General features: G+C 44.5%; 1 protein-coding gene across 3 annotated transcripts in view; it reads left to right on the forward strand.

Moving 5' to 3' along the window:
- Positions 1-11,246, forward strand: part of bend7 (BEN domain containing 7) — a 70,654-nt gene that overhangs the window by 54,232 nt on the left and 5,176 nt on the right. For all 3 annotated transcript variants that reach the window (XM_052033746.1, XM_052033747.1, XM_052033745.1), the window contains exons 6-7: positions 4,761-4,986; positions 8,640-8,759. In XM_052033746.1, coding sequence (XP_051889706.1) covers positions 4,761-4,986; positions 8,640-8,759 — 346 coding nt within the window. The remainder of the gene's footprint in view (positions 1-4,760; positions 4,987-8,639; positions 8,760-11,246) is intronic.

The following is an 11,246-nucleotide window of genomic DNA, read 5'->3' on the forward strand; positions in this document are numbered from 1 at the left end:
AGTCTTTTTCCCAGGGCAGGGAGTCTAGAACTAGAGCCACAGGTTTAAAGTGAGAGGGAAACTTAAAGGAGATCTGAGGGGCAAGTTTTTCACCCAGTGTGGTGCGCGTGTGAAACGAGCTGCCAGGGGAAGAGGTACAGATGGGTACAATTACAAGGCATTTGGACAGGTGCTTAGAGCAGAAGGGAGAACAGGGACATTGGCCAAACGCAGGCAGGTGGGACTATTGCAGAGAGGTCAGCACGGACGAGGTGGGCTGGGAGGGCCCGTGTCTGTGCTGTACAATTCTCTGAGCACAAACAGAAATAACTGAGCATGATCTGAGAACCATTGCAGAGACGTGGTTGCAAGGTAACCAAAGCTGGGAACTGAATGTTGAGGGCATTCGATGTTTCAAAGGCAATGGAGGAGAGGTGGGTTTATTAACAAAGGATGAGATCAGTGTTGTGGTGAGCAATGATACTGGCTCAGTTCAAGATGCAGAAGGCACTGACTTGTCTGGGCTCCTAACAATAACCAGGACAGAGTATAAGTAAAGGAATAATGGAGCTGGAAAGAAAGGTACTGCAGTAATCATGGGCGATATAATCATCAAATAATTTGGGCAAATGAATCTGAAGGAAGCCGTGAGAATGAGTTCATCGAGTGTATTCAGGATGGTTTCTTGCAACAGTATGTTGAGGGCCAACTGGGAGCTGGCTGTTTTAGATCGTGTATTGTGAGACAGGGGCTAATTAATGATCTCATAGTAAAGGGCTCCCTCAGAAAGTGTGATTGTAGCACGATCATTTGAGGTTTGCAGTGGTACAAGACTGCAAGACAGAGGGTAGGGGAGTCCAAAACTAGGGGGCATAGGTTTAGGGTGAGAGGGGAAAGATTTAAAAGAGAATCTGACTATCTATCCTCATAATTTTATATGTTCTATGAGGTCACCCCTCAGTCTCCTACGTTCCAGTGAGAACAAACCCAGTCTATTCAATCCCTCCTTATAACTACAGCCCTCCATGCCAGACAATATCCCAGTGAATCTCTTCTACAATCTCTCTATTGCAACCACATGCTTCCTGTAGTGTGGCAACCTTTTCACAAAAGTTTGGTGAGTATATGGAACGAGTTGCCAGAGGAAGTGGTTGAGGCAGGTACATTAACAACATGTAAACGGTATTTGGACAGGTACGTGGATAGGAAAGGTTTAGAGGGATATGCGCCAAATGCAGGCAAATGGGACTCGTTTAGATGGGAATCTTGGTCAGTATGAGTCAGTTGGGCCGAAGGGCCTGTTTCCATGCTGTATGACTCTGTGAGGGTGAGAAACCTGAGGCTGAAACTAGTCCTAAATTTAAATAAAGGCAATTAGGTGGTGTGAGGTCAGAGTTGGCAGAAGCAGACTGGAAAAATAGACTCAAGGGTAGGACGCTGGATCCGCAGTGCCAGATCTTTGAGGAGACGTTTCGTAAATCTCAGCAAATGGTGTATTCTCGTCAGAAAGAAAGGCTCTTTGAGAAGGATGCTCCATCTGTGGCTGAATGAGGAAGCTGGAAGTGACAGTGAATTGAAAGCACAGGCATACAGTGTTGTGAAGATCAGTGAACTTTTTGGAAACCGGAGGATGTGCAGAAAATTTTTGAAGAGGGAGAAAGTGGAGAATGAGAGTTAATTGGCTAATAATATAAACTAGACAGTAGGAACTTCTACAGTTTATAAAGATAAGAATAAATGTTGGCTCCTTACAGATGAGACTGGGAAATTAACAATGGGAAATAGAGAAATGGAGGAGATTTTAAGTATTTATTTTTGATCGATCTTCAGGATAGAAGACATGAAAAACGTCATCGGGAACCTGTAGGGAGGGAGGAACTCAAACCATTTTTCTTCTCTGGAGGAAAACCACCAGGCTGGTTGATGAGAGCAAAGGTCTCTGGACCTGATGGCCTGCAAACTAGGGGCTTAAGAGTATGGCTGCAGAGATAATGGATATGTTGCCTGGGTTCTACTAAAATTCCCCGGATTCTGGAGAATCAGCAGAGGTTTGGAATACTACAAATGCAACACCATTGTTCAAGGAAGGAGAGAGAAACTCCAGGCCAGTTAGTCCGACATCCATTATTGGGAAAATGCTGGAAGCAATTAGTGATGAGGTAATAAGACAGTTAGGAAAATTGTAAATTGGTAAATTTGTTTATTATTCTCACATGTACTGAGGTCCAGTAAAATAACTTTGTTTTCGTACCATCCATACAGATCATTTCATCACATTAGTACATCGAGGTAGTACAAGGGAAAACAATAACAGAATGCTGAATATAGTGTTACAGTTACAGAGAAAGTGCAGTGCAGGAAAACAATAAGGGGCAAGGCCATGATGAGGTAGATTGTGAGGTCAAGAGTCCATCTTATCGTACAAGAGATCCGTTCAGTAGTCCTATAACAGCGGGATAGAAGCTGTCCTTGAGCCTGGTGGTACGCGCTTTCAGGCTTTTGTATCTTCTGCCCGATTGGAGAGGGGAGAGAGAGAATGTCCGGGGTGGGTGGGGTCTTTGATTATGTTGGCTGTTTTATCGAGGCAGCAGGAAGAGTAGACATGGAGGGGAGGCTGGTTTCCATGATGTGCTGGGCTGTGTCCACAACTCTCTGCAGTTTCTTGCAGTCATCAGCAGAGCAGTTGCCATACCAAACCAGGATGCATCCCGATAGGATATGGTGTATCTGTAAAAATAGGGGATTCAATGGGGACGTGCCGAATTTCTTTATCCTCCTGAGGAGTCAATATGGTTTGATGAAATGGAAATTGTATTTGACAGATTTGCTGCAATTCTTTGAGGATGTAAGAGGATGGATAATGGGGAACGAGTAAATGGAGCGTATTTGGATTTGCAGAAGGCATTCGAATAGATGCCACATACTGCACAAAATAAGAGTGTACAGGGTTGGGGTTTATAGGCATGGATTAGGGATTGACCAGCTCAGAGAGTTGGGAGACACAGGAGACTGCAGTCGCTGGAATCTGGAGCAAAAAACCAAACTGCTGGAGGAACTCAGCGGGTCGGGCAGCGTCTGTGGGGGGAAATGGACAGTTGACGTTTCGGGTCGAGACCCCTCACCTGGAGAAATGGGTCGTTTTGTATGAGCAATCAGTAACTAGCGGGCACCCCAGAGACCAGTTCTGGGGTCTCAGTTACTTACGATCTATATTAATGACCTGGATGCAGGGGCTGAGGGTGCTGTAGCCACATTTACTGATGATACAGTGAAACTGCACAGCAAGTTGTGAGGGCATAGAGAGGCTGATAAAAGGGAGAGTAAGTAATGGGAGAAGAAGTTGGCAGACAGAATATAATGTGGGATTGGAGAAGGTCCTTTGTGTGTGCAGGGAGTGCGGGAACCAGGGTCCCAGTGTGTTAGAGGGAACATGGGAACTGGGGTCCCGGTGGGTGCAGGGAGTGCAGGAACCAGGGTCCCAGTGTGTTAGAGGGAACATGGGAACTGGGGTCCCGGTGGCTGCAGGGAGTGTGGGAACCGGGTCCCCAGTGTGTTGGAGGGAACACGGGAACCCAAGGAGTGAAAGGGGAGTATAGGAATCGAGGCCTCAGTGTGTGAGGAGAGTACAGAATCAGCACCCGTCGAGCCAGATGCCAAATTATCGGGATTTCCAAATGTCGGATAGCGGATTATCTGAATGTTACTGTATACGAATTTTACTGTATACAATGCTCTTATCCTCAACTATCCTATAAATCTCTACTTCAGTAAACTCCACTTCTGCAAATGGCTGATCGTTGGTTGGGATTTTATCTCCTTGGCTCAACTGGTTGCACCTCTTCAATTGTACGTGATCTTGGCTTACCAAGGTTGAAGTCAGGATCATCGTTGAACAAGGTTTTTTGAGCACAGCCTGATGCTGACCAGTTGCCTTTAACACAATATCAATAACTGCAGTGTAATCCTTGCTTTACCAACCATGCGAGTGAGCATCCATGTTCTGTACACCATTATTCAATGTTTCCAGTATCAATAGGAATTCAGAGATCAAGAAATTGCAGAGAGTTGTGAACACAGCCCATCACGCAAACCAGCCTCCCCTCCAGTGACTCTGTCTAGAATTCCCACTGCCTCAGGAAAGCAGCCAACGTAATCAAGGACCCCTCCCACCCCGGTCATTCTCACTTCTCCCCCCTCCCATCAGGCAGAAGGTATAAAATCTTGAGAGCACGTACCACCAGGCACAAGGACAGCTTCTATCCCACTGTTATCAGACTCTTGAACGAACCTCTCATACAAGAAAAGATGAATTCTTGGTCGCCCAATCCACCTCGTCGTGGCCCTTGCCCTTTATTTGTTTACCTTCTCTGTACTTTGTGGCTGCTACACTATATTCCACATTTTGTTTTCTTTTTACTACCTCGATATATTTGTGTCTGGAATGATCTGTCTGGATGGCAGGCAACAAAAGTTTTTCACTGTATCTCGGTACACTTGACAATACTGATAAACCAAACCAAACAATTAGCATTTGCCCAGGTAAACTTCTCAATGTACAAAGTAATTTGAATTAATTATTACTCGAATGGATGGGAATGAAGTATTAGAAAATTAACTGGAGTATTTTGTTGTAACAATAGAGTACAAGGAGATTTTCTGCATATTCACAAAATGTTTCCTTGTGGTTTTGAGACTGTGTGTATCAACGGTTTTGAAAATGAAGAAGGGAGATTTAGGGAAAATGAAATAACTTTTGGTCGATGTCCATTATCCTCTGACAGCCTGAAGTCCGACTTTCAGATGGATACGACGTGTTCATTCCCAAGTCCCAGCTCGAGTCCATATTACTCAACTACTCTCGCACGGGGAGTCTGCTTTTTCGGAAGCTTGTCTCTGCGTTTTTTGATGACCGAACGCTGGCGAATTCTCTTCCCAATGGGAAGAGGAAACGAGGAGCAAATGACAACAGGAAGGGTCTGGATCAAAATATTGTGGGAGCAATAAAAGGTAACTTTGGAAAAAGGTGGTGCTTTCTTTAATCCAAAGATCTAGATTGGATTGTTTTCTCTGGAGCGCTGGAGGCTGAGGGTAGACCTGATAGAAGTTTAGAAGATGGTTTATCTCCATCTCTGACTATGCCTCTTGAAGACCACTTTGCTTCAAGAGGCATAGATAGAGTAGACAGCCAGTATCTTTTTCCCAGGGTGGAAATGTCAAATACTAGAGGGCATGGGTTTAAGGTGAGAGGGGACAGTTTAAAGGTAATGTGCAGGGCAATTTTTTTTACACAGAGAGTGGTGGGTGCCTGGAACGGGCTGCCGGGGTGGTGCTGGAAGCAGATACAATAGTGGGGTTTAAGAGACATTTAGATAATGCAGTGTCATGTACCAGCAACAAAAGAAACACACCAAGTCATGTATAAGTGTTAAAACTATTTTATTAATAACTACTTATGATAATAAGAAAAATATAAATAAAAATGTTAGAAGTAAAAATGTTAGATCTTAAACATTAACCCCAAAACCTCAACTCGTGTGTGTGGCAAATTCCCAAACTCCAAGTCCAGGAATAGTTCTCACAGTTCAGTTTAGCAAGCTGTAAGGTGAAACGTGAGCAAAGGCTTCTGCACAGCCGCCGTTGACTGAAGAGGAAATGTAGAGAGAGAATAGAGACATTACGAAATCCAAATGTTCCCCGATGGAACCCACATGACACCTCAGTGTCTACTCGGCAGTGACCACTCCACCGCTTTGTTCCGAAGCATCTGCCACCCCAAAAGGCATTTGAATCGTGGCCGTCCACACAATTACCTGTATCCCACTACAGGTTAACAACAAAGTGGACTCCACTGGATTACTCCAAAAATCCATCCGTGGATTGTAGTGACAGACACAGTTATTGTTTTTCATCCATCGATAGAGACTAGCAGGCAGGTGTCTCCCTCCCTCTCTTTCTTTCTCCAACTGACTCCGACTGTCTGCTCCAAAAACGTCACCACATCCTTATCTTCTGTTGTCGTCATCACGCCCCCCCCCCCCCCCCCCCCACACACACACACACAACCACTATGCTCTATCTTAAAGGGACATTCACCAATAGTAACCTAGTCCGTAACAGCGGGGATGGTAGGATATGGATCATGTAGATGGGTTTAGTTTAATTTGCCACCATGGTCAGCACGGACATTGTGGGCTAAAGGGCCATTCCTGTGCTATAATGTTCTGCTCCTTATGAGAGACTTGCGAAGGAGTTATTTTAATGAATTGACTGTGCTTTGGAAACACCCCTTTTTTACACCATATCTTGCCAAGGAGACAAGTCCAGGGGCCCCTATAATAGGCTGCAGAATCCGTCCATGTAACACCCTCAATTGTTGATTTTTTTTTAAATGTTACCCCTTCCCCCTATAGGAATTCCTTTGGTTATCCCTAATCATTAGGATGTACTTATACAAAAGTAAAATGCTGCAGATGCTGGAAGTCAGAGATAAAAAAAAACAAGAACTGATGAGAAGTCACCAACCTGTAACGCTACCTGTCTCTCAGTCTCCACGGTTGCTGCTTGGCTGATTGAGTATTTGCTGCATTTTCTTGCATTTCAAAATTTTAATGCTGCAATTCTGAGATTGAGTTTATCTATCTATACTTCAATCTTTGCTTCAAGTCTGTCTGGAATACCCATCTCCCTGGCGGAGAGGGGAGACGGACAGTCTCCTCTAGCTAACGTCCTGCAGTGTCCCTTTGATTGGTTCTTCTATTTCACCCCTCTCTGCTGGCTACTCAGGTTACTGTTAATCACCTCTTCTGCCACTCCCATCCCTGTGCTAACCCATAGCTTCTCTGAACCTCACTGCTCACGCCTCCTGCCCATAGAAAATGCTCTTCCTCAATTCCTCCGTTAAATAACTCGTATTTTACAATATTGATGCTGCTGTTCTGAGATTTAAATCATCCAGGGCACTGACCCTTGGCACCACCCACTGGTTTGGCAGCTGTCGACCTGATAAACTTAATAGTTACCTCCCACTCTTGCCTGTTCCCCGGTATCTTTGCTGCTTTAAGTTAGCGAGTTAGTTACTCTGTACAGTGGTTGAAGTCATTCATCGCCACAGTTCACTCATCCTTGAACTTTGCTGCGTGAATGTTACTTACCTGGATCATCTCGGCAAAAATCCCAGCATGGTCTTATCCATCCTCGCAACCACGTCACCCCCAGTCTCATTTTAAGGCCCATCTCTCCCCATACTTTTCCTCAGTGTGTTTTGCCTTCTCAGACTGTTACGGGTGCTGACGTGCGTACAGCAACAAGATGAGGCAGCTGCACACTCGGTGAGCACAAGCCACCATGGGTTATTTTTTAACTACAACATTTGAGAGTTTTAAACAGCAATGCTCAGGGGGTTTCAGGTCAATTTCAGATGCATTTAACCCAACAGAAGGAAGCTTTTCCAAGAGTTAAATTTGAGACAATTGAGGCACCTTTGGCAAAGATACAGCCTGTGACTGTCAGTGTCTGCTGCATCCAGTGCCCACATCCTCGTTCCAATCTCAGCTGTTCGTACTGTGTCCCACTGACTCTTCACTGTTCCCTTGCTGATCTAGATTGACCCTTTCTCCCAGTACAACAGGTGTAAAATCCTCGTCCTTTCCTTCAGAACCAAGTGGCTTCTCCCATCCCTCTGTCTCTCTGCAGTCTTGTCGAGCCTTTATCTCTTTGGTACTCCCTAGTTTATGTACATCCTTGTCCAACCTACCATTGACCAAGCCAGCTTCAGGAATCACACCCGTCCCCCTCCACAGATAAACCTTTACATCACTCCACCCTTCTCTGTTTAAAAACCATCCTTTCATATAATCTATCGGGCTTCCCTCCAGCTCTTGCAGCGTGACCTGATGACTCTATCCATTTCATTTATTCCCTGATATGGGATCTATGGATGGAATCAAACGTGTCACCATCTGTCTCCACACTGCTGCCTGTGTTGCCGCCGTCCCTGCAGAACCCTTCCTTCCTGAGTAGTGTTGATCATAATCTCTATTTTTTAAACAAGAAGAGGGATGAAGTACAAACAGACTCGATCCAGAAAGAGTTCAGCATGGCTGGCAATATCACACAGCATGGGGAGATTAGTGGCAGAATTCATTACAGAGGTGGGCTATTTTGAGTTGTCTGATGGCTCAGATGTGCAGACTGTTACGGATGCAGATGTGCAGACTGTTACGGATGCTGATGTGCAGACTGTTACGGATGCTGATGTGCAGACTGTTACGGATGCTGATGTGCAGACTGTTATGGATGCAGATGTGCAGACTGTTACGGATGCTGATGTGCAGACTGTTACGGATGCTGATGTGCGTACAGCAACAAGATGAAGCAGCTACACTCTCAGTGAGCGCAAGCCACCGTTGGTTATTTCTTAAATACAACATTTGGGAGTTTTAAATGGCACTGCTGAGGGGGTTTCAGGTCAATTTAACCCAAAAGAAAGAAGCCTTCCAAGAGCTAAACTTGAGGAACCTTGATGTTATTTACCCTTCCTGAAGTCGTCTGTTGTGAAAGTTACCTTTGCAATCAGTATATTTTTCTCAGATCCACAGCACTTCTCATCAATTGATCCACAAATCTGAGACTTTGAATTAATACAACATTTAAAATTCTAGTTTTCACAGAAAAATATTGCACATTAAATCAGATTGACAGAGTTCCTGGACCAAAGGATTGGATACAGATTCTCCAAGATCAAATCAAGCTGGCAAGAAAGCGTTTAAAAAGAGGTTCCGGTGAGTAAGTGTACTCTGTAATGCCGAGAGTAACTGAGGATGTGAGCTTGATTGAAGGGTTGGCATCCGGTACTTTTTAAATGAAAGTGTCTCTGTTCACTGCAATGTCATCTTTTTTCTTGTCACTACCTGTGTCTCCAGGAAATCTGCAGAAGAAATAAAATCTGTTTTTAGAAATATAACTATAGGTGGTCACATCATTGGATTCACCCTGTGTTTACTTTCCAATTCTATTGCGATAGCAGTAATGATTCTAATTATCAACAACAGTAAGTATTGTTCCTTTAACGTAATTCAATGTGCTTCACAGGAGCATTATCAGACAAAATCTGACACTGAGCCACGTGAGGATTTGGAAATGGACAGGGTTTAAATGTCAGGATATTACAGATATTGTAGAAGTAATGCTTTAGAATGCCCTTGGTCCTGCTCAGAAGTTGTGCTAAATTGTCCATCTTCCAGTTGGACTTGCATACATGTGTTGACAGACTGAAGAACGACCGGAGAAAGGGGTTCCTGTCACTGAAAAGCAAGATCGTACACAGGATTTTCCACAACTTTCCAAACAGAGCCACTCAAAATATCCATCAGGTTGTAAACCATCTGCATTGGAGTTGCTTTCCTCTGGGTTTAGGTTTCAGTTTGACATCAGTGAGATAAGTGGGGGGGGGGGGGTGGGTTGGTGGGTGGTGGGTGGGAAGTACAGGAACAGAGTTAGTGTTACAGGTTGCAACTGTGACCCAAGGCTTCCAGTCACCTGTCACTGTAATCCTCCGTCCCACCTCCTGTCGTGACTGCCCTTCCTTTGGGGTCTGACACTGTTCCAAGAATATCAGCTTCAGGAATAGCTTGACACACTTACACAAAATAAGCAATTGGCCGTTCAGGACAGAGATGGGAAGAGACTTCTTCATCCAGATGGTGGTGAGTCTTTGGAGTTCAAGAGGCTCAATCACTAGGTATGTTCAGGACAGAGAATGATAGATTCATTTACACATGAGGGGGACTGAGAGAGACGGGACTTGTACATGTGTTAGCTCCAGGGGTTTTGCTAGCTGAGGTCCCGAACCTTCTGACCACTCCTGAGCAAAGCTGGTCCGTCAGTCTCCCAGCCTGCTTGTCAGAGAGCAGCCTTCTCCTCCAAGCTCCATTGAGAATTTTCAGCACAACCAGACAACTGCGTGGTGAGGGACTCAATGAGATCCCAGGAAGCAATCAGATGTCAGGCTCAGAATTGGACAAGGAGGGAAATGGAGGGTGGGGTGGGGTTCTTTTAGTAATTTTTTTAAAAAATGTTTAGCAAAATGTTTTCTCTGGAGAGGTGGAGGCTGAGAGGAGACCTGACAGTTTATAAAATTATGAGAGGCATAGGTAGAGTAGACAGCCGGTATCTTTCTCCCCAGGGTTGAAATGTCTAACACTAGAGTGTATGCATTTAAGGTGAAGGGGGAAAGTTTAAGGGAAATGTGCGGGGCAAGTTTTTTACACAGAGAATGGTGGGTGCCTGGAATGGGCTGCCAGGGGTAGGGGTGGAGACAGATAGGATAGGGGTGTTTAAGAGGCTGTTAGACATGTGCAGGGTATGGAGGGATATGGACCGTGTTCAGGCAGAAGGGATTAGTTTGGCACAACATGGTGGGCCTGTTCCTGTGCTGTACTGTTCTATGTTCTAAGATTACAACAATTATTAAACCATTGGTCTGGGTGTTTAACAAGGATTCTCCAAATATTGCAAAAATGAGAATTTGTTGGCCTCTCAGCATCTGAAAACCACTTCGTCAACTTAGTGTTGGGCAGTCTGTGCTCAGAGCAGGAAGGGAGGGGGTGGGGGTCAGAGGGTAGGGACATGTCAACTGCAAGCCCTGCTATAAATGTCATATCTTGTGAATTAATGTTTCCACGTGTGGGTGAGACGATACAATGCAGCTCTGTTTATTAGCCTTTGTGAAACAATGAATAAAAATCTGTTTAGGTTTATTGTAGTTAGTTGTTTTCAGGGATAAGTTCCATTTATGATTGTAAGGCATCTGTTTGCAGAAGTTTTGCTAAATACCACAAAACGTTCACCATTTCAGAGCTGCAGTATTTGATTATCAACAACACTAGGGATATAATGTGAAACAGGATGTAATTCCATTGATAGCATTCTGTTCTTAAAATCCTCCAATGTCGATACTTGAAACTTAGGGCTGTCTTGTTGGGGTGGGGGGGTGGATGAGTTGGTGGGGGGGGGGGGGAAGGGGTTAATATTAGTGGCTAGAAGTTGATAACCAGAGCTTTAATAAGGTCAGTCCCCAAAGCCAGTCCCCATACTGAGCAGCAAACATTAGTCGAGGTAATATTTTATGCAGTATTACCCTCTTCTACAGTCTATCCATTATATTTTCAATTATGTTCACATTCGATCAATTATCTAAACATAGTTACATATTTGTTGCCTGCCCTGTACTGTAATTACCCAGCACCCAATAGTATTCACCTTTTAGG

This window comes from Pristis pectinata, chromosome 19 (genome assembly GCF_009764475.1).
Source record: "Pristis pectinata isolate sPriPec2 chromosome 19, sPriPec2.1.pri, whole genome shotgun sequence".
NCBI classification, from domain to species: Eukaryota; Metazoa; Chordata; class Chondrichthyes; order Rhinopristiformes; family Pristidae; genus Pristis; species Pristis pectinata.